Source organism: Bombus affinis, chromosome 6 (genome assembly GCF_024516045.1).
Source record: "Bombus affinis isolate iyBomAffi1 chromosome 6, iyBomAffi1.2, whole genome shotgun sequence".
In the NCBI taxonomy this organism is placed as follows: domain Eukaryota; kingdom Metazoa; phylum Arthropoda; class Insecta; order Hymenoptera; family Apidae; genus Bombus; species Bombus affinis.
In genome coordinates this window covers 3,756,069-3,781,140 of record NC_066349.1, presented here as the reverse complement: position 1 = coordinate 3,781,140, position 25,072 = coordinate 3,756,069, and the positions used below count along the sequence as shown (strand labels likewise).

Here is a 25,072-nt window from a genome sequence, read left to right as displayed (position 1 = left end):
GGGGGCAGCAGCCCCGCCCAGCCTGCTATTCCACCCCTCGGCAAAAATAAAGGAACAAACGCCACGGCACGCAATCGTCGAAACATTTTTGACGCTGGCACTCGCGAGGGGATGCGACCAAGATGAACAGAGACACGCGAAACGTTCGAAGAATCAAACAGGCAACGAGAACAGAAGAAGGACAGCGAAGGGTGAGGAAAAACGTGGAGAAAAAGAGACGAGTAGTGATGGCCTCAAGTACGTTGCATGTAGGTTTGAACATTGACGTTAACGCATTTTCACTGATGTTTCGACTCCAATGTCGCTTTACGTCAAAGAGCGAATATTTTATCGTAAAATAGCGAAAAGAGCCCGTTAAAAGGTTTCACAGAAGCTAAGGGCGTAAATCGCAGCGACAAATTTGTTGATATCTGAAAATATGATATAACAAATTTGTTGATATCAAGTATTTCGGTACTCGGAATATTCTAATATTTCGACGAGCGATATTTTAAAAGTTGCGAGAAGTATTATAAATTTTCTTCGTACTGAATATAAGTGACTCACAATACATTTCTTCTAAAGCAGAAAAAGGCGCAGGGGAGATGAGCAAAGGAGACTGCGTAAAGTGTGAAATGTAAATAGTAGTTTATGAGATAGTTTAAGGTAGTTTTAAGGAATAAACGTGCTTTATATCAAAACCAAAAACAGCTCTAGAGCTAAGATAATTCTTAAAGAAACATATAATAGCAACCTACGTAACCAAATTAAACTTCTGAGCTAATAAGCTGAAACGAATAAACTACCATTGCAGTAAGTTTCTTCTTTCTTAATATAATTATGATATAATATACAATAATCCTAATGAAGTTTAATTTTAAAAAGTAACATTCTAACTTTATGGGGTGAACTTTTGTTATTTGATTTGACTCAGATTCGTAAGTACGGTATTGAACTTGAGCCCATCGCTAAAGACGAGGCAAACGACGATGAAAAAAGACGAGGATAAAGAGAGAAAGACACACGATGGGATCGGTAAAACGTGGAGAAAGCTGATGTAGGATGGAGGTGGAGGCACACGAGGTGGAGGGTGTTCGAACGAACGCAATTTGCATGATTTTGCATGTTTTAGCGCGTCCTGGCTGCGCCCATCGGGTTTCAGCTTTCTGCCTACGTTTTCCGCTTGCTTTTCTGGCTGCAGCCAGCCCCGGCGAAGGGGGGGGGGGGTGGCGCGAAGGGGTTGCGAGCTGGAAGGTTACAGGCCAGCCGGAGAGATGGGAAATTATTTTTCTTGGTTTTTCTCGGCGAGCGGCCTGGTCGAAACAGCGGAATATTAATCGGAAGACAGGAAGGAAGGGACCGCTGTTGCCATTTTAAAAGAACCATCACCTCTCCCATCCTCGGCTCTTCAGAGGAATTATCGGGAAAAACTTGCAATCGCAAGATGTGAAAGGGTAAAGACTAATTATAGGAAGATGGACGTTGCTTACGAGAATTTGTTAATTTTTGCGTGATTTGATTTTGTTAGAGTTTGCGCATCGTTTGGAAGAAAGCGTTCTTTTGGAGTATGGAAAATTGGAATTGAAAAATAGATATATTTATCGCGTATAAATCGTGGAAACATTAAATTTTTCGTGCTATCCTTTTGTCGTTTAGTGCATCAGTCGTCTCTTGAGAAAACGATTGAAACCCGACTCGGTTTCTAAATCACCTTCGAAACAACGAAAATCGAGAGTCGAGTGTTTACGACGTTTACACAGAGATTTCTCTGTGGTTCGAATCGGAACGGGTCCAGAAGGAAGAAACGGATGGACGAGGATGAAGTACCGTTTCGAAACCGAGCACAGAACCATCCGACTCATCGCGCGAAATTACCCAGTCGAGTGGGTTCCATCTCTTGGAATTAGTTGAAATTTTCTTTTCGTTCCATTGTACCTGGTCCCCGATCTGACACTGATATAAGCCCGCTTTTCAAACGTTCACAATGGAGATACGAGGCTAGAAATACCAACCCGGCCGTCTCTCTGTAAATCTCTTGTCTTGTGCTTGTGTTTCGTTTCGAATAAAAATAACAGCGGAACAATATTGTCAGTGATTCGACGTTTATTGAACGTTCGATGTCTGGATCGGTTTTCAACGTGAATCCCTCGATCGCGCGTTGCTATCATTTACGACATATAATTATGATATTATCCGGCTCTTTTAATTTCGATCTTAAGCCGAATGCCACCAATCTACTCGTCTGTTATTAGCTTCGGAATTATAGAAGCCGAATTATCCTTCCATCTCTGAAAGAACGGTGTTTGTGGTTTGACGATATTTAATGCTACTTCGAGGTGCGACAAATCGCTCTGCTTTTATTTTATAGGAAGTTTGTTATGCAAACGTACGTTCGAGTAGATTCTAAGTTTTAAGATTGATCGAAGCTCTACACGTTATTCGAAATAATTTTCATTATAAGATTCTATCGGTATATCGAGAATGAATTTTTCTATAGGTAGAAAAATATACACGTTTTAAACCATAAATAATATTTAAGTATTGATTATATTTATTATAACGCACTTCACGTTTTTCCATAATTAAAACCTTTGATTTTTCCCTTAAAATCGTTTTAACGCGTGTTTTTCAGTTTACCCTTTTTACTCTTAACGAAAACTTGTCAATACCTCTTTTTACAAAGAGGTAGGCTATCTCAACAGATATTTACTCTCGACCGCATTCCTGAATTGACTTTCGGCTTACATCAACACTTTAATCTTTCGGTCTTTACATAGATCAAACTCATCGGTATAGTCAGTAGTATTTTAAAAGTTCTTACGCGAAAGGAAACGATATCAATAGGTGCTAAGATGTTCCACGATGGCCAGTTGTCGTGATTCGCAACAATGGCGCCGATATTGTCAGACATAGAGCAACTTTCACGATGTTTATTTAACTAACAAACCACGATGCACGTATCAACCTCACGAGCTACCGACGTCATTCTTTGTCGATGATATCGCATGCATTTATAGTCACAAAAGTCTTGTGTATAGACTTTATGTCTGTCTGTATGTACATGCGTGAATCGAAATGTTAACAATGCTGCATGCTGTTCATAGAGACGGAGACATTGAGTTCTTCTTTATATAGAGAGGAATGAATTTTATTTTACGCGCATGATCGAGAAATGAAGCAATCGTTGAAGAGCATGCAGCTTTTAAAATAGTTTCGCCTTGTCTAAAATTATTGATCGACATTAATTACATATTATTGCTACGTATCTTAAAACGCAGTAAAATTTTATCAACTCAACAAACGTTCATCTTGTGTTTTCCTTTTTTTCTTATTCCAGCTACAGATTTCATGATTTCTGTAAGGTATTCATTGTCATCGTTTTTCAATAATTCTTTTCACACAGCCAAGCTATAGAATTAGTTTTAAAGATCGTGCAGTATCTCCCTAGAGGTCCTTACGGTTGGTTAGTTCCGCCAACTTTGATCCTTCTTAACGCCGCGACAAAAAGCCGAATTTAATCTTTTGCTTCCGCTTTTCAAGATTTCACAACTGGCTACACAAAACTGTACCGCTATGGTACATTATGGTACATTTTATAACGGAGTTGCTCACTCACACTCTACGAGTTTATTATTCGAGTGTACTTTCACGAATAAAATCCTCCTACGATTAAACAAATAGATGAATGTTTTATTGAGTTTTAATGGCTATTTTTTGTATATGTACGTGCCTTATTTCTTTAAGAACGATGGGAATTCATTATTTTTCTCGATCCTTAATTTTATCATCGAAGAGGTGAAACAAATACAACTTGCAACATAAATATATTACGTGCAGGATTATGTTTCTTCGCAAATGCATATTTCATATCAAATATATTAATATAAGGAAGATGTATAATTATAATTAAAGAAATAAAAAGGATATACAATTTTAATCTCACCAAACATCGAAATTACAAATCAAACATAAAACAACCAAAGAAACTATACCATAAATCCACCACGTAACACAAACCAATACAGATAAGATAAAAAACGCGTTTTAACCATTCCAGTTCACAACAAAACCGGCTATCTTTGCCCAGTGGACAAGCAAAGACCGCTGATAATGTTTCTTTATACATATAGCCGTGGAGCAACTCACAAAGTCTGAAGTGTGGGCACTCCATTACGCGGCGGTAGCAGCGACGAAAACGACAAACGGACCATTTCGACCCAGCTTGTGTGCTAACGCGCTCACACACTGCCACATCTTCAGATATACTGGGTCAGAGACGAAATCTAGTGGCATAGCCTTTTATATAGTTGCGATAATTAAGAAGTTTTCTACCAATAAATCTCGATATATTAAAAATAAATCGAAGGATATAAGATTAATTATTTCATTATTATTGAATACAAGGAGATCATTAATTGAAAATTATTATTAAATACAAGAAAATACAGAGTGTCTCGGTAAGTGTCTGGGTAATCGACAAAGATGTGATTCTACGTGAAAAGATAGTCTTAGTTTAATGAAAAAGACGTGTAAGAGTTGAAAAGTAGAGTGGAGTAGCCATATTTTAGTAGCAGCGAATGTGTTAATCCGTTCCGAGAAAGTTCAACAGAAGAAGCCAAAAGCATTACACAAGTTTGTGTGCGTGTACTTGGTATACACGGCGAGCTGCTGGATCGTTTACAAAAACTTGGACGTTCGTCCACTTGACGAGTTTCGGAGATTCTCCAGGGATCTGAGGGGAGTTTAAAGGAAATCTTCGAGGCTGACTACCGAATTTGTGTCAACTAATTAACATACCTTCGCGGGTTATTGTTCAAGGTTGTGTAAATTATTAACTGAAATTTACTTACGGTGGTGAACGTATAAATAGAGAAATACTTATTCGATTAAATTAAGGTAGAATTGTATTATTAAGCATGATAGATTCCATATTTAATATTACAAAACTTTATACACTTAGGTATTGAAATCTATTAAATTTACTTTATTAATGAATAATTTTAATTACACAATTTGTTAATATTTAAAAGTTATAAACCTATAAATCTTGAGTAGACGATTTCGTACAGGTTTCCCTTACATACCTACGTTGGCTACAAAAGATATTGGTACATATGCTTATTTTTCAATGGGGCGTTTTCTTCGTTCCGTGTATTTTATTTTCATAGTAGATATCAAATTTTCATTATCACAGAAAAGCATTACTAAATTAAGTGCGTGAAATTTAATATACTCACTCCTAATTAACTAGTAAGTAAATTCTATAATAAATACAATAGTATGCCAATATCTTCTACAGTCAATGTACTTATATAGACATGTACACTCTGTACAATCCTCAATATATCGACAAACGCTTCGACATCCCTTAAAGTTCACGATTTACCATTCTTTTCCTCTCCTCCGATCAATCCTCCTGTTACCGTCAAATGTCACTTGTCACATCCTAACGAAGCAACGATTCGCACCTGCTGCAGATGCACAGATAATCCTTTCTATTTCTCAAGTTGACATTTACCGCTGTCACAACCAACGCTACATGTAGGTAATTAATATTAACGTCTTAATAACAATATTAACGTCGGAACATCTTAAAATACCCGTGACGCGTGCTTCTCGATTAAACAAGGAAAGAAAAGAGACAAAGGAAAGAAAAAAAAATCTAATGAGCTTATTCAACGTCACCAGTCCTGTAATTACCCGCAGGCTGGCATGTACGACGAAATAGTAACCCTGTCTAGCGATTAGCAGCCCCTCGGTCATTACCAAGTTAGCCTAAATAGGGTATAGTGTTTAGGGAGTCTACGTGGACCCAATGCTAATCGCTGCCACTGTGTAAGGACATACGAGCACACGAGGACGTTTTCGAAGGGTGGCCTGTCGCCGGTTTCGCTATTGTTTCGGGGAAACACGTTCAAGCATAGAGTGAAATAAAGGATACGTTGAATACGAGCCGTGCTTGCCAGTTACGTTCTGTATAGGGTTCAGTTTTGGCTTTGGGTTGAGATAATTTGACCGATCTGATGTTTGAAATGGCGTGATGGCAGAATATTTGATATCGTTGGAGACGAATTATTATTACAGTATTTTAACTTAGATTAAGAGAATGGTACGAAACAAGAAATAGCGATAAGTAGATAGTAGATTTTTACAGAAATTCATATTCTTGTGGATACAATGAAGGACGTATAACTCGGAAGAAGGAAGGAGGATGAAAATTCGTTTTACCTATTAAAAAGTATAACAAGTGAACGCTGTACTTTGGACATCTTATTACATTTTTATGCATTTTCTGCAATTTTTGTGTCTTTAAATTTTACATAAATGCATAAGAATCCGCAGTCTACTTATACAACAGGCGCATAATATATTCGCGAAAGGTTTCCAAAAGAGTTGAAATACATTCGTAAGTTACTGTACCGTCGCAGGTTACAAGTCGGAGCAACGTCGTCGATGATGGCACGCTGTGATCGCTGTATACCCTTAGAAATTCCGTTCACGTGCAAGATGGCGGCTGTAGTTTGCTCCCGACATGCACCGCCCCTGACTCTGTCTCCCGTTTCATCCCTCATCCTCTCCCTCTTTCACCATCCCTTTCCTATATTCTGTCGTCCTTCTTCTTCCCTTCGACGGCCTTGCCCTTTGGAATGACGAGACGACGCGTTTTGTCGCGACGCCTGTGTCGGTTAAGCGTCCCAACAGTTTGTGACGACATGCCCATTACACCGGGTCGTGCTTTTCGCAAAACGGCTCAGGCAGAAAGTACGTAGCACGATGGAATACCCTTGGTGCTTCCCACCACCACCATCAGACAGACCTATTTGCCGGTCTTTGGAAAATAAACGCTCGCGGATACGCCCCTGAATACTAATTTCTTACCCCCGTAGAATCAGCCACGATTACCAGACTAGAACTCACGGTATACATTGTGTTTCGTAACTATGACATTAACGAAAAACTTTCAATTTTTATAGATTTTCTTATATATTTCTTCTTTCTTCTTATATTATATATGTTTCATGTACGAAACACCGATTATGTGGTCAGAAGACAGCGGATGTTCATGAATTTGTAAGAAACCCCGGGGCGCCAAAATTCATAGAATGCGCATAATATGCAAAAATATACAAAGTATCCAAAGTATAGTACTTGTCGTAATATTTAGTAAGCGAACTGAATTTTTGCTTGGATTCCACTTCTTTAATCGAGTTTATGAAAATACGAATTTACAGAAACAACCATAGTCTAGTGGTAAGAAAAGAAACAAACCATCTTGGAAATTTTATTAAGAAACAACTGACACAATAAAATTGGTTCTTTAAAAGGTAAATGTAAAAGACTTGGTAATTATTAAAGTTTGTGAGGTTGTTTTATTGTTTAGAAGGCTCTTTATCTAAACTTGATGACGAAATTTATTCCATAAAGAAAACTATCATTAAAAAGCAACATACATATTTGTAACGCATTTAAAATAACCAAGATCTGCATCGACAAGTAACAAAATTGATGAAAATTTAATCGGATTTTTATAATTTTAGCCAAATAAAAATGTATTATTTAAATCTTGAAAATTCTATAATTATGTGCTGTAATTGCTATTGAAATAGGTATACCTCATCGACTATAGTTTAACGTTACATTCACCTATCTAAGATTCTCCCTTTAATTTTTCTAAATACACAAGCCACGTAATTAAGACACAGATACCTATAAATAAAAAAACCACAGAGATTATCAGATGCGTAATTACTTCGTGTCAGATTAATGGTAATCATTCAGAAGATTCCGAGTATCGTGGAACACATTGCTCTCCAGCGGTAGTGCAATGACATCTGGATTGATCAATTATTCCTCGTGTAACAGCCACGCAATCAGCATCGATCAAGAAATGCCACACGGGAAATCCGATCTAAGCGAATTGTGTCATATTTAATAACATTTATATATCTTCTCTTTACAGAAGCGTGCTAAATATGTAACTATGATTTATTTTCATAACGGTCGTTGTACAAGTATTGAAAGTCTTCGCGGAAAACGTTAAAACGTTTGCGTTGGAAATGTTATTTGATTCGTGCGTCTATTGGACATTCTCTGAAAAACTTGATCTCTTCGACAAACTGTGAATACGAAAAAATGAATACTGTTCTTATTTATTTTGTAACGCTCACTGTGTTTCATTTATAATACGAATGATATATTCATAGAAGGGGTTTCTACACGTACTTTCACGAACCCGCGTATGACTTTGAAAGAGCTGACTCTCAAAGTTCAACCTTCTTCGACTTGGAATTTTTCGCAGCGCGAAGTTTTTGATCTTCGACGAACATAAGTTTAATAACCTAAGGGCGGCTAGTTTTGTCAGGTTACCCTAAACGAAACTCGATAGTCCGATTCAGAGTCGAGGTGCCGATCATGTCCCTTGGGAAGATGGTTGCCAGGCCTTCGGGCAAAATTTTACCCTCTGCTCTCCCGGGACAAGTCGAACAACGAGCATTTAGCTAGCTAATACGCGTATTACAGCAGCCTTGCTACTTTATGTCCTCGAACATTCTTTGAACCTGTACGACTTCGTTTCTGCATGGAATGAACCCTTTCAGAAATTTGTCTCTTTTAAAACAAATCTGAGACTATGAAAATGAAACGTATAGAGTCTAATGAAAACAAAAATGCTTCGCTCAAAAGTAAGGATGTGCGACAATATTTTTTATATTCACTATATAACTTCGCGTAATTGTGGAGCGTTTTCGGTACACAAGGCAGGAAGCAAGAAGTCGCAGGTAAGGGAAGCGAGAAGAGAAGAGAGGCAAGAGTCGCGGATGGGTTTTCAAGAAACGTGGTCGATGTTTGCCGCGGTCAAAGTGGTCTCGAGTGGCGTCCATTAGCCGGCCACGCGGTTACGTTCGACCTCTCGATCCCGGTGAGCGCGTGGAAAAGTACACGCTCGAGGAGCAAAGAAAGCCGTGCGTGTGTAAAGAAATACCGTGGAAGACACCTCGATTGCATGGCTACCGGGAGCCGCATGGCAAACATACGGCAAAAGCAACTGCTGCCTGTGTGTGCATATAATATCTCGTACAAGTGGCGTTCTCATCTTTTGCTCGCTTTTTGAAACGTCTCGAGTAACCAGTATCCCGGTTCTAGCTTATATATGAGTATGACGAGATGAAGCTTTTGAACCCTTTCATCGATTGCAAGATCGATTTCTCGGGTTTGAGTCCGCGAGGTTAATTGTTTTGTAGTTCCATTGCATCGAGTACATCGATGGTTAGATAAATGGACACGCGAAGACTCGCCACGACTAAACTGCAGATGTTTATGCATTTGCGGTGATCATGCATTATGCATTTACGAATCTCGAAGATATAGAAATGAACAGAATTGTATATGATATGCAAGAATATATAAATACATAAAATATTGTGCAATTTGTTACAATATATATTCATGCCAGGAGTTAGAAAAATATCACTACGTAGGTTCCATTTTTTTAGTTGCATTTGTAAAAATATGGAAATGCATAAAGGCCCGCAATCTAGCTACGACATATGATCGTCGTACATCATCCTCTTTCTCGAATGTCCAATAGAGCGCAACGGCAGGACACGTAAGCGTCTTAATACACTGGGGTGTTTACGCGAATTCGAAATTCAGGCTGCATAGAGGCGTCGTCCGGGACAATCGGGCTGCGGCGTGTTGCCCTCTCGAGACGCTTTCCATGGACCACTTTGAATCTAACCAGGCAGCTTCACGCACGGCCGAATGTCATTATGTCGCAGGAGACAATCCCTGCCGGCGGCCCTCGAAGCATGGAGGCCTTTCCATGTCGAATTTGTTTCCGATTTATTCGGCTGGCCGACGGGAAGAGAGTTCTCGAGGAAGAGCAGCCGTGACCCTGATTATGCGGTCGGTTACACCCTTAAGTACGGTGGCCAATCGAGTGTCCTTTAATACCTCACGAGTGCCCACTTCCCGTTCCCTGCCATCGTTCAGGAAAATTCGAATCGTTCCTTCTCTATATAGGACTCTTTAGTATTCTAAACTAGGTTTTAATGATGCTAAGTAATGATTTTAAGTGGTTCTGTATAACGATCTTATGATAATATATGATCACATATTATAGAATTTCATACTAGGCGATAACACAAATAACATAAAATTGTATACAGTAGAACGTCTTTTATATTTATAATGCATTTCGTTTATATGAAAGACAAAGTACAATACCTATAGCAACTCCATAAACCACTAACAATAAGCGTTAACTCTTAATTGATACTATTAGTGAAAATTAACCCACTGTAAATTTAAAGTCTTATGAAATATGATGAAAATGTAATTCTATTGCTATTGTATTATTTAGAGTAAGATATTTAATCATTATGTAATACAAAAAAATGAAAAGGTTCATTCGGAGAATGTAAAATAAGATGATAAAAAAGTTTCAGCGTGTTTTAGGATATATTTACAAGTTTTGGCTGCTTTGTTACACGGTTACGCGAACATACACGCGTAATAAACTCTATTTTCATAAGCCGTTGCTATACCGAGGCTAGCCATAATTTCATAACAATAGTTCCATGCTAAATTTCCTCCACATGGCGAAAATCGCGTTCAGCAATGGCGCTGCGCGAAACTGCGTGCATTATCTTACAGTCACCAATTTCATCAGCCGCATAACTCGTCTGTGAAACGTTATTGCACTACACTCGTCACGAAAAAGTAACAAATACTCTGCATTTCTGTTTTAAATTGCATTCCATTTCAAAGTACGTCGTCAAAGAACGAAAATTCCGACTTTCAAATAATTTCAATAATTTCCAGTTAACTTCAGCCTGATAAAAGTTGCAGATAAAGTATTTCATTAAAACACATTTCAAGGTCACATACATCCCGCAAATAACATAATTATCACTTATCAATTCCAAATATTCCACGTGCAATCGCTTCGTACGCTACATATCATAAAACATGAGTCTCCTTTTCGAGCGGTTCGATGTTATACAACAAAACCTAATAACATTTTCAATCCTCATTATCGGTCGCTAGTAACCATATATGTACAGTTCACGCGACGTTGAAACGTAGAAAGAAAAAATACACCAAATTTTTCCGATACAAAAAAACACCATAGCTTACATATACACATACGTGAAACACACATGATCGAATGGAAAAATGGAAAGTTGCGCCCCCTTTAGAGGGTGCATTAACGCGACGATAATAGGCGGTGCAAAGGTTTCCCGAATTTGAAAACCGGGCTGCGTGCGGACTACCCCCGTGCATCCTGTGTTAAAAGTTCTACACAGGATACACGGCAACGCATCGTCGTGTCGACAAATGCGCGTTTCGAATTGAACGCAGCTATTGATTGATTCGCGCGATCCAACGCCGGCTACAGATAAATAAACGGCGTCGATACCGCGGCTCGCTTCGTACTCCCAGCACAGAAAATAGCCGAATTCTCGCAAAACACGACGCCGTTTCATAATGCGAATGTCGCTGGAAAATATTTGCTAACAGCGGCTTGGTGTATAGCAGTGTCTGCCCGCGTTCAGATTTCCCAAAATTTCCACGATTCCATTCGACCAGATCAAACCAGTTAATTTCGTTATAGTTTCATCGATTTTGAATGCCCCAAATGATTCTGTTGTTTTATTTGTTTCGTATTTTATTTTATTTTACTCTTTTCCGTGTTTTCGGTATACAGTAAGATGCGAAGCTGAGCGTGGCATTTAAATGAAATTTTTATAGAAATAAAATCACGATTTTCAAATCGTTTTACTTTTGTAGGAATGTCGCATCAAAATACCACATGATAAGGTGCGAAACTTATACGAAAATACAATTTCATAAAGCATGAAATGTATGTTTCTTTAAACACAAATCTAACCTGAAAAATACAAAATTTGATTCGTTACTTTCACGATCAACTACAATACAAATCGTATATTGTTCCTCCTCTTTCGACGCAAATCCAACAAAACAGATTTTCGCTTAGCCCGGCAATCTGAAATAAACGAAAATCGCGATGAAATCCACGGGGTGAAATTATTTCGAGACGAACGAGCGATAATAAAGTAGTTTGCAACAGTGCTGGGTAGGTTCCTTGAAATGTTTTTCAAGCCATTGTCGCGACGTTTGGTGTATTTGTATCTCGCGACGAAGAAATATTCTGCGGATGCAGCTGTTGTCGCCGCGGGGTTCTCGACTTTCGCTGGCAATTCTATCGGAAGTCCGGAACGATTCAATTGTTCGGAGGTATCGAGGCAACGAAAATCATTCTGGAGGAAAAATAATTGCGCGAGATGGGAACGGTAATGCCTGTAAGCGACAAAAGCAGTCACGGCACGCGTGAACACCACAGTTCAACGCGTCCAATTAACAATATTGTGATTTGATGGCAACGTTCAGTGCAAACGCGACAGATTATGTAACAGTAACAGTCGCTGAATACTCCCTGTGACTTTCTTTCATATTCTGCTTCAAACTCGCGTCTTGTATATTGCGTCAATTTAAAATTCTTATTGCAATATACTGCGTTGAGAAAGAACGAGCAAAATCTCGTTCGAAATATATTAAAAAACGAAGTAATATCGCTTCCAAAGCTTATGTTTGCTATTGTAGAAAGAACGAAACACAAGATATTAAGAATTTTACTTTTCGTAATATCTTTGTTCACAGTGACGATTAGTATTTCGAGCGTACTCCAAAATCCTTCAATAATAAACTAATTATGAAACACCTGATAACAGAATAATTAATAAAATAATCTTCCTAAAACCTTCAACATCCACCGTCGACTAACCGGAAGTAACTTTTCATCTCTCCAAAAGCTCACACCTCACTTTCAAGAACCCACATCCGACCAGAAAATACCAAATGTTTAACCGCCACCCTCTTTCCGCTGTATTCTTCCATCTCGTTCTAGCCATTTGCCTTCTCACCGCTCCATTTTCGTTTCATCATTCATCATTTAAGATACGATTCTTTTGTAAAACGTTCGGCGTGTCGCCTCTCGTGCACCGGAAACGCGCAAATAGCCAGATAAACATCTTCGCTCTCGATTCCTGAATCGCGATCTATTTGTCAATTGCCGAGTGGGTCGATCCTAAAAATACATTGCAGGACAGCCAATTTTGACAATGGCGGCTATAAATAGATTATTAGGCGTTGGAATCGCGCAACACCTGATACGAAGGGAAGGCCAGACCGAGTTCACGCCATGGCATTCCAAAGGCTTTTGGTTCGTGCAGCCAACCGCCAGGGAGTTCCCATTTTACGCGTCCTGTTCGCCGCTCGAAGGATCGACTAATATTTTACCTGCGTGCCGCGGGACAAAAGTGTTGACCGAGGCCCTTCGCATTCATTCGGTCGTGTCTCATGGGAAAGTGGCTCGCGATATTTCGTAATGAGCAGACTGCGGATTTTTATACGTTTATGGAAAATTGAAAAGCACAAAATTCCACAGAATATATATAAATAATAGGATAAAATATAGAAAATATGCAAGATATAGTACTTTCTATAATATTTAGGAGATGACAATTTCCTTAATTATATTAATAAAGATATGAATTCGCATAAATATTCGCAGTCTATTAAGGAGCAAGAATTAATCAGTTGGTTTTTTCTTTTTACATAGAAATTGAACCGTAATCACGTATCCAAGCCAAAAAGTTGAGAAAACGAAAAGTGAAGCCGGTCTGTTTAGTTACTGAAAGATTCCTATAACCTTTGCTACAAATTTCTCTCAAGGGAACCTCTACCTATGACAGTAATTAACGGGTAACCAATTTTCCCACCCCCAATTAACGCAATCAAAAAGCCTCATAATCAACAAGCAACACGATCAAACCAACTACGTACTTCGATTAATTCAAAGGCTACTCCATAATGATAACACAATACCGCCTCTTCCGACGAGGGAAGCGGAAAGCATCCTTGGCGTCAGTGGTTCGATGCATAGGCGATCCTAATCCACGCAGCCGCAAATCCATTTGCAGAGTAACAACTATCGAGGTAACAAGATCACCGGCCGATTCTGCTCTACTGTACCTTCATCATCTATGATCGAACTCTGTTCGCATACATACCTGCGTATATGTGTAGGTATCTGTGTACATAGGTCTATATGTATACAATGTGCTACCAAAATCATAGTCGCGAAGACGATGACTTCTTGTGTAGAAATAAATCGAAAAGTGTAACGTTTTTTCGTACCACCTTTTTCAAAGCAACAAATTTGTAAGGTTCAATGATTCTAAAATTCCAATAAAAATTACTTAACTCGACCCGAATATTATTCTCCGATTCAAATACTTAACTCTATCTTAGCCTTCCAAACAAATTTTCAAATTCCATTTTCCCCAGAACGAAGCGTCCTCTAAAGGAATCTTATTCTAAATTTCTCACTTTTTTTTACGTTAAGATTCACGCATCAATCCCAGTTGCAGCCCGATTTTAGAATCACTCTATACATATTTGTGCGCGCGCGTATATGCATGTGTACAGGTGTGTGTGTATTCTACTCCGTGTGCATACGTGTACCACCGTGCATCCGGTGTGTATGACACGGGTCGCATCGTAGCCAGTTTCGCCACATGCATACGCTCCAGCTCCGGCTGCATCATCGGTTATGTGCATGTATATGCATGACGCGTTGCAAGCGTGTAGCAAACAACGCGAACGGACGCGGTCGATCCGGCAATCTGATCTAAATACGTCCGGCGACGATACGCATCGCGAACCTACGCTGATTTCCATCCGATTTTCCTACTTTTTATCTCATACTTGCGATCTTTCTGTCGATTTTTAAAAGGTTGAGCTGTTGGCTGAAAGACGTGAAAATGGAGCAGGTTTGACAGTTGTCTTCCTGTTTGTCGAGGAATCAGGGAAGCGCGACATGAGAAGAATTTGTGGAAGTTCCTGAATTTTTGTGGTTAGGTATTATCGATGGTGGGATTGTATAAAGTGAAAATTTGAATTCATAAACACATATTGGGATATTTATGAGAAATGAAATGGTGGGCCACCTGAGAAATTATTAGAACTTCTAACAATTATTACTTTGTGTGTGACCTTACACTGTACGGAATTTATATAGTCAATATTGTATGTAATATTATGACATTCATATCTACACGAATATAATTATGAAAATTCCACCTAAATAAAGAATTGTTTTTATCTATCAGATATTATAACGAATGCTATCGTTTGCATAACGACAATGAGTCACTCTATGCTATATTTTATTTATATTATATTTTATGACGAAATATGTTTGCATTTTCTTGTGATAAGTTAAATACACAGATTTCTATATACAGAATTTTAATAAATAATTTGTTTTGTATAAAAATTACATCTCAGGATTAGACAATAGTTTAAAAAATTGGTTCGTGTATCACTGATGTTGTCTGATCTTATCGCAAATAATGCTGAATAAATCTTCCCTAACGAGAAAGACATTAGTTCTAAGCTGTTTGAAAATCCATAAGATAATCTGTTTTCCTTGAACGGTTCTTAACTGTTTCGCTCACAAGGATCTGATCGTTATGTGAGGTGCATCGTGCACGTTCGATGGAATAGTAGATATATAACATTCTACAAGCCGATTTCCTTTTCAACGTTAAATAACGTGTGATTCTGGTAAATAATTCGTCAAATATTCGTTTATGAAGGATTCATTAAATATTCATTATAACATAGAAATGTTTACGTGACAATATCAGGCGGTACTTCAGTATTCTGATTTTCCTGCCAGTTCTTTGCCAGCAACAATGCAAGATTTACCAGTTCCTGTGATAAAGTGTTCCATTGTCTCTCGATTCATCAAATGAAACCTTAAACGATCGTATTGCGAGCGACAACCTGATCCTCAATAGTACACTGGCACAAAGGAGGGAAGCCCCGCGATGGAAACGAAAGCAATTTGTTAAATATTGCTTCCGACAATCACAAACGACACGGACACGGGACAGGATGTTGTTCGTTTCTCCAAGATTCTGAAAATATTTCAACGTGAATAAATCTCAGCAACTTGGAATGTCGACTATGTAGTAGTTACACATCCCTTAAAATATCGTTAATAATAGTGATTCAAATGATATTAGCGATTTTTTAAAGAAATATGATTTTTTAAAGAAATAAATATTTTTTAAAATAATAAGAAATGTTTTTCTGAAAAATAATTAACAACTCTGTATTAACAATCCGGTATAAAAAATTGGAAAAATTCGATTAATGGCAAATATTTATGATTTCATGTGGTTTTATATATAGGTTTATGAATTTCAAGCTTTTCACCGTTTGATCAAATACTATAATAGGTTGAACTTTATAATTTTTTAAAAAGATTGATCTGTTTAAAACTTGTTAAATAATCTTTTATAGAAGAGAAATTAATAACAGTGGTTAACGATAAGACGTTAAATACAAATCTTCAGAACGTGCTTTGTAAGTTATGATACAATAATATAGGCAAGACAACATTTCAGATAGAAAAATTAATTGAAAATTTCTAGACTTTAGACATATTTTACCTTCTATCGTTAAATTTGGAAGAATTATAACTTTACGTAGTAGTTATACATCAAGTAATACCTTTCCTTCAAAATTTTTACTTTGTTCTTAAGTTTCCACTAAACTAAAATTTGACGTAGGTCATGTGAAAATTCTTCCTTGTATCCATTTCGAACTAGTTCTTTACGTTCCCAGAAGATTCTATACCACGAACAGGGTGTTAGAAAAACAGTCAGATGCGTTTGCTTGCCGGAAAGCCCATTGTAACTATGCAAACGTTGCTCTGGTTTGTTGTTCCGAACCCACTAAGCGAACTATCGTTCCGAGTTTTCGAATATTTAACAAATAATGACGTAGCGTAACGCTGACCATAAAACGAAATCACGAACCGGGAGACAGATGGAAAAGAAATGCGGTTTTCTCAATGCTTCTTTGTTCAGCATGATAGATCGAAATCGTGTCGTATAGCCTTATACATTGTTAGAGATATTTTAGAAATATTTTCCTTCACTATTGTTATTTGTATTATATTTAAAAAAAAATAGTATGTAATATTTTTATTATATATTATAATACTCCTGGCATTAAAATCTTCTCCTATTATTATTATAAGGGAAAAAATATTTTGCCTTATCCCTGATTCGACCACTCATCCCCTCAGCCTCTCAATTTTTTCAATCAAATCCCCCTGCATGAATATTATAATCCTCGATTTTGAAGATATCGTATCCTTGGACAGGTTGCTGAAATTCTTTTCTCAATGATTTAATAAGAAGATTTAAATCATTTTTAAGGCTACGCTGATGTAACGTTCAATTTCTTCTCATTTATATTTAGCGTATCTCTCGATTATTATTTTAATCGATATCGGCATTCGTATTATTAATTTCTCTGTCGTATTTGTTGTTATTTCATTCTAAATTTCGATTAGACAAACTTCTTCTAGCTTTGCATATAAATTTCGAATATTCCAAATACATTTGAATATTATTATAAAATATGGTAAGTAGGATATTGTTAAAATTTTACAAGTTTTGTGGAATCGTCGAAGCGTTTGAATTCGATTTCCCGTGAAAATTCAAATGGCAGCTGAGATTCATATTTAGCACGTCGAGAACGCCGCAGCTCGGTTAATTACGAATTTTAACGCTGTATCTTGAACACGATTCCGTCGGCTAAATTGTTCGCAAAACTTTTAATAGCGAACCGTTAAAATCAAAAACTCGGCTAAAAGCTGCACCGAACAAAATGATTATATTCTTGAAAGCACGCTTTAAGCACGGCCTAATATTATCGTCGCATTATCATTACCAAACACCTGCAAAATAGCATCGATTTTTATCGATTTTAAACCCGATTATATCTACTTAACGTGCATTATAATAATAAATTCTTTTTATAAAATTTCATACAAAAATATAAAGAAAATTAAAAAATATCTCGTTTATTTTTGTCTCGTAGGTATACCGATATAGATTCACGATCGAATCTCAAATTCAATTTTCGTAAATATTTCATGATTTTTAATAGAAATTTCATATTATATTATTTTGATAAACTTGGAATAAAAATTTCATATCATATTATTTAGTTTAATAATTCATAATTTTTAATGAACGTTTCAGTGAATTTACAACATACACATTTATATTTTTGATTTGAATGATCTTTTGCAAGGTATATATATTTTCAATTAAAAATTCGAAACATAATATGTACGTAATATATAGAAACTTTGATATATGTAATATTTTTTACAAAATATAATACTAATAATTCGTCATCTTACTGGTATTGTACCATGATAATCGTAAACCAGGTCTTTGTTAAGTGTTCCACTTATATTTTACATTCGAGTATATTATTAGATAAGACAGGTTTTTAGCAAATCGTTTCGAACATCGCTTCTGTCTTATTTGTATGTTAAAACATTTTGTCATATGATTTTCGCGTCCCCTTATCGAACTTAAAGCACTGATACGATTATCTAAAGAAGTTACGTTGCAATAATTGAAAGTATAATATGTGCAATAAGCAAATGAACGATCGACTAGTCATCACTGTGCACAAGTATACATAGATATACTAAGCACATCGACGCACTTTATGATTTAAGTGAATGTAAATAATATTTATCTATTCCATTTGTGTCGTTCTGCAATCTGAAAAATTGAAGCGATGATTTGAAGAAAAAACTGATTGATAAAACAAGAGTTCATGAAGTATGTCACAGCTTGAATTATTCTACGATACAAGTGAAAGAAAAAAGTAGTAGTAGAGAAGACATTAGTCGAGAGATAAATATAACAAATTATTTTTAATAATAATATCCGGAATGTTTTATTTTTCAAAATGTCCAAGTAGTCGGTAATACTGTGTTATCGTGAAAATTTGTTATTTCAGGTATACTTTAGTCGAAATTATTTAAAAGGCAGAGTTTTTCATTTATACGTAACCCTCGATGGAGAATATTTATAATATAAGATTATTATTGACAAAAACAGCCTTCCAATAATTGTATTTAAAAGTTCCCAAATAATTTGTCTCTTTCAAAGACACGTTATTCCTTGGAGTTTCCGATCTTCGAATGAAGCTAATGATAAAAGATGTACTAAACACGTTTCAGTCGAGTCAACATCAAAACGCATATACGAAACGTTCTGCATAATTAATCGTTAAATCGTTAAACAGCCTCAAAGTGTATTGAATCGTGTGCTGGATGTTGTTTTCTGACGGGAACGAATCATCGATGATTTTAAGCCGCCGCCGATAGAAATGCCTCGAAAAACAAACCGCGTGCAATCCCGCTCTTAACACGAATACCTTCGTTATTTTTCCCGCCTTTTTCTCAAACGGGTTTCGTGACACGCAGAAAAATGCGAAAAGTTGACACAAACATTCCGTGTACATTTGTGCACCGATGGAAAATCCTGAGTGGCCAATGTGGCTATGCACTTTACTTGTCGTAACAACAAACGCTTCTATCGTGGCCATTTAGTCGATGCACGTAAGAACACGATAAGGATTCACGGATATTCTCGTGTGTTGAAGGATTAGCAACGCTGTTAGTTTCCCAACGCGTGTTCGAAATATGTAAATGCTTCCGAGATGCTGGAACAAGATTAAAAACATGAAGTGTCTGGTAATTAGGAATAATTCTTTTGAAATAACAGTATTTTTATTCTATTAGTGAATAATTATATTCGATATTTCTGGATTAATTTATCGTAACGTGATTTTAATCCTATCGGACCCAAAGCCGCGTATACACGTCTATTATTAATTATTTTATACTCAGGTATAATTATTGTCAAGAATTATGATTGAAAGCAACTTTGCTCCTGGTAATTATGATCATCACTCGTATTCACTTAATATCATTTTTTTGTTTATTGGATAGTGAATAACATTCAATAATATCATATCGTATAATTCATGTAGTTATTAGTATTTTTATTCTTATCTTCATTTCGATTTTATTGCTTTTAAAGAGTTTACATTAACCGATAAAAGATTTGTTTTAGTAAATGAACATTTGTTTAGTTGATAACGAATTAACACGTGATTTCAGTAACCGATCTATTGCATTGTAAAAACTGACAACTTTATATCGAGAGAGAGAGAGAGAGAGAGAGAGAGAGAGATTCATCAATTGTGTAAAGATAGTTATATTCCTGCATTTGTTTGAGATATGTACGTGCAGAGTTAGATTATTATCATCAGCCAAAGTTCACTGAATTCATAGTTCAAATCATTATGCGTGATATCTTCAACCTTCTAATGGACTATACATATTATCTATGTCAAGATATTTGTACGCTTCTTATATATTATTATGCTTACTGCTTGTGCTTTGTTTTCAAATCTTTTATTTTGTCTTAAACACAAAATAGAGCAATAAAACTTTGCAATATTTTTGGTCATAGCACTCGTTCATAACAAGTATATCTCTTTCCCGCCGAATTGAACTGGAATCAATTTAACTTTCTTACAAAGGGAAGAAGATTCTTCAGACTACTTGATTCAAATTTCTCAAATGTTCTCTTGCGTTAGCGAAATTCAAATTAGAAAATTGTCTTAATGAACATTTGTTTCCACCTAAAAAAGTTATCAACCTAGAACCTTAACCATACAGTCCTGTACAGATTTCCTTTCTTGTCTAAAACTAAAAATTGTCGAACCACGTTGAAAATGTGGCAGGTGAAGAATAAAACGAATCGAGAATTCATGGGAACAGAAACTTTATTCAGCTTCAATTGCATCGAGATGCGGCAGTTCCGCGCTGAGAATCAAGAGAGACAGATCGACCACGTATCTGTGTTATTTGAGGTAATCTTTAAAAAACCGTCTATATTTCTTTCCATTTACTCATTTGCCATTTTTCATTTACGAACGAATCGTAAGAACCGCGATCTATCTGTCTATCATGGTTCGTGTTCGTGTATGTTCAATTTATATTTATTCGCGTCTGCATGTGTTTGTGTTTGTTTGTATGTTAATTGTGATACATCTCAATTATACGTAGGCACGTATACATAGGTACATATACATACATACAGAAGGGGCGAGAAGTTGCACAGAATAATATTCTTCATATATCGTGTATATCGTCCGAGACGATATATGGATTATAATAAAGACGAGACTATCGGTAAACCTTCGAACGTTCGTATATTACACTTTGAACAGGCGGGTCTGCTTTTCAGTCTGATGTAATGCCCCACATTGGAATTTCATAGTTACGGAAAAACGTATGAAATTACGTATAGAGACATATTATCTTCTATTTTACGGCATCCTTCTTCTATTTACACAAATTTCTTAGTTCCCAAGCTAGAATTCCACTATCAACGCAAATATTTATAATTAATGTACGTTCGTTATTATTCTTGCATTTTGAGAAGTTTTTTTGATAATTTTACCCTCTATGACAATGAACTGCAGCTTAACGAGGAGATTTTAGGACTGGAAGTAAAGAACGTTTAAATTAAATACTTGATTTAAAAATACTTTATAAATACCACCTCCAGCTACTTTACGACCCCCCCCCCCCCGTGCCATAAATACCACGTAGTTTTATATCGACTGATAAAAATATATGACTAACTTACTTATTAATTTAATAAAAAGAATTCAGGTCTCACAATTTTACAGAAAAGGTGAGAAGTGCTGAAACTTTTGAGTGATTTTAACGTATATCTATAAGGAAGTAAGTACGATATCTTTTAATAGTCCATCTTGATGTTCATTCGCGAATAATGGAATTCTAAGCTCAAAATCTTCGACTACACGTATTCTTATACATTTATATTTATATAGTACACATAGACTCTCCCCTAACACGTGTTGCACGATACGTGGATTCAAGTACCGGACTCGAACTGAAAGATACATCGTGATTCGTACCGGAAGCGACGGGACATCAGTTCGAACAGCCAATTAATGGAGAAGTGGGAAATTCGTTCGTTCTATCCAAAAATACGCGAAAATAACATATTGCGCCGCATACTTCCAAGTAAACAAAAACCGCCATATGTATATTTACAAAGACAATTAGATAAATATTAATCTAATTACAAGGTGAAGGATCGAATTGGCATAGTCGAAGGAACTAAAACAATTTCGCAATTTGGCACGACTAATTAGCACCAGCTTAGTTTAGCGACGCACATTGGACCAAAATCGAAATTTCATGACTTAGATTCTTGGAGCATAAAATTAAAATAATTTTGGATCTTTATACTAACTAATTTTGTGCTCTAAAAATAAATTGGATTTACTCGAGTCAGAATCTTAAAATATATAACATACTCGGGTGAAATAATTCCGAATTTTTCTACTAATGACTCTTGTACGTTGAAAAGATATTGGAGTAGGGACTTTTTAATGAATTTTATTATCACACTCGACATTCGAGAGTTGAATAACGATATAACTTTAAAATCAGACAATTCAAAATTTGATTAATTCAGTAAATTTTTGTTCTCGCGATTAAATATATTTAATTATTGCTTCTTTATAGATAACTAAAATTTATCCTACAGACTAAAATGATTAATTTTCTATCCTTTGGTTTATTTTTAACTTATCAAAATTTATTAATACAAAGATCGTTAAATTTATTGGAAAATCGCCCTAAAGAATCTGTAAACTAAAGATTATTATTAAATTATGGATTTTTATTCATTTACCCAACATTTTAAAGTGCAAAAATATAAATAATACATCAATACACAAAAATATACAATGTATCTAAAATAAAAATATAATTTTAATTCATATTTTAAATTTTCAAATATTTTCTAATTTTTTATAGATAAAACAAATATCTATTTCAGTTCCATACTTCTTGTACAGCAAAACTTCAATTATTCGAACATCATGACTAGTGAAAAATTTAGGAATGTTCTCTGACAACAAAAATTGCAAAACAAAAATAGAAATTGGATGAAATTATGACACTTCTATTCGAAAGCTTTTATTTCTATCTAATATCAACATTCATAAAATAGTTACTAAAGTAAAAACATAATCGTAATCAAATAAATAATTCTCCTTGATATGAAAATAAAGTTATTCGATTATGCACAGATTAAACAGTATAAATTAGTAGTAAGTTCAAATAATCAAGGCGCTGCTGTACTCGTGAAAATAACGAGCTTGCATAAAAATCCACAATTCACAGTCCATAATCGTTCCCTTTCTCGTATCATCTAGTTAAATTTTATTCTAAATTTCGTTCGTGGACCACTGTGCCTCAAAACTTCCCAAATACCAACCCTCTAAACAATATAAAAGAAGGCCAAAAGCCGTCCATCAAAAGAATTCCCGACCTCTTATCCATCACCTCTTTATCCACCTCTACACGTCGCTTACTCCCAGCATCGTTCACCTTCACAATCCTCCAACCACCTCGAACAGTTTGTAATTAGTCTCGAACCAGAAAGAACTCGAGTAATAAACGCGAAATCTTCCATTAAACGTTGGACCCATTGCTGGAGGTCGCCGGCACGTAATAATTCCTCGCTTGCAGATGGCTCTGAATATGAAGTCCCGAAATCTGCCCACTCTGAATGCCCTGATTGGTCCAGTGACCAGCCGTCGAGATGACCTTAGCCTCAGGACTGGCCGACGGCGTGTTGGGCGACGGCAGAGCATTTGTCTCAGCCACAACATCCACATCAACATCCTCCTCATCCTGATCAGGCTCCTGAAGATCATGTAACTCATCCTCACTGCAACTAAACCTCCTTGCCTTCTGTGGCCTGAGATCGGACTCTATCTGATGCTGGTCATCAGGCGCAAGGAGACTCGCGACGTCGAACTGTCTCTTCCTCGAAGGTTGAAAAGTCGATGACTGCCTCAGAGTTTGACTCTGGAATGTTTGTTGCTGCTGTTGTTGCTGTTGATGGTGTGGATGATGGTGATGCGGTGTCCAGATTCCCGGCATGGGCTGAGAAGCCACTGGGGGTCCTAAAGTAGCTGGAGGAGGTGGCGTGGCTGGTAACGGAGGTGGGCTTGGACTATCTGGCTCCTCGTCGACGGCTAGACCCATGTGCCTTCTCACCTTCCTCTGAGCCTTGCGTCTCCTGAAATCTCCCCGTCGAAAGTCTTCTAGATTCGCTGGATGTATAGCCCAATAATGACCTTTTCCATTAGCACTTCTTCCTGATTTAACGAAACAGTCGTTCAGTGACAAATTGTGTCTTATTGAGTTCCTCCAGCCTGGTCCCCGTGTTCTAAAGTAAGGATAGTGTTCTAATATATGCTGGTAGATATCCGATAGTACGAGTTTCTTCTCTGGCGAAGACAAGATCGCCATGGCGATAAGGCCAATGTAACTATGTTGAGGTTTGGGCTCTTCCGGTATCCGCTGATGATGAGGATGAAGAAGGGCCATGGACAGAGCTAACCGACTAGGATATCCGGCAGCAGCCGCTGCAGCCGGATATAATGGTAGCGGCGCAGGAAACCCTGGGCCCATCCCTAGATGTGTTGGAGCACTGGATGGAGGATGCCCCACGCCTGGATGTTGGGGATGCAGCTGCTGAGCCAGCCTCAGTCTCTCAGCCATTGCGTAGTGGTATAATTGAAGTCTATAGTGTTCCAGTCCAGGCAAGAAGCCTGTCATGGGGTTGCCCAGACCGACGGCTAGAGGCTCCTTGGCTGGCGGTGGGCTCTCGTTGCTGCACATGGTCGTTTCTTGAGAAACCAATTGTCTAGGATCCTAGATCACTACCACAATCATGAAACTTCACAGTCTTCATTCAGTGTCTTAATAATAATTCATATGTCAATAACGGGAATTTTTATGAAATATCTTTACATTTAATAGGTGTCACTGGTATGATAGTTCGTAATGTCGCAAGCACGAATGAATTTTGAGCTTGAGTTCGACGAAGCACAGTGGTATTGGAATAAGTGAAAAACGAAATTAGAGATCGGTACGGAGTGTGGATCGATCGCGACCGATGTTTTCCGTAGGTTTTCAGGCTGTTTGCCACGATGCGCTTCGAGCGACCGACTGGTCATGATTTACGATTCGGCCGTCTGCCAGGAGAGCACCGAT

At 37.0% G+C, this 25,072-nt stretch overlaps 2 protein-coding genes across 2 annotated transcripts in view; one reads left to right on the top strand and one right to left on the bottom strand.

Annotated features, from left to right (window-relative positions):
- LOC126917958 (furin-like protease 2) overlaps positions 1-25,072 on the top strand; it is a 567,776-nt gene that overhangs the window by 438,376 nt on the left and 104,328 nt on the right. The gene's annotated exons all lie outside the window — the stretch shown is intronic.
- Positions 20,728-25,030, bottom strand: LOC126917963 (fork head domain-containing protein FD4). The gene has a single exon (XM_050725458.1). The coding sequence runs from the start codon at positions 24,695-24,697 to the stop codon at positions 23,480-23,482; it is 1,218 nt and encodes a 405-aa protein (XP_050581415.1). The 5' UTR covers positions 24,698-25,030; the 3' UTR covers positions 20,728-23,479.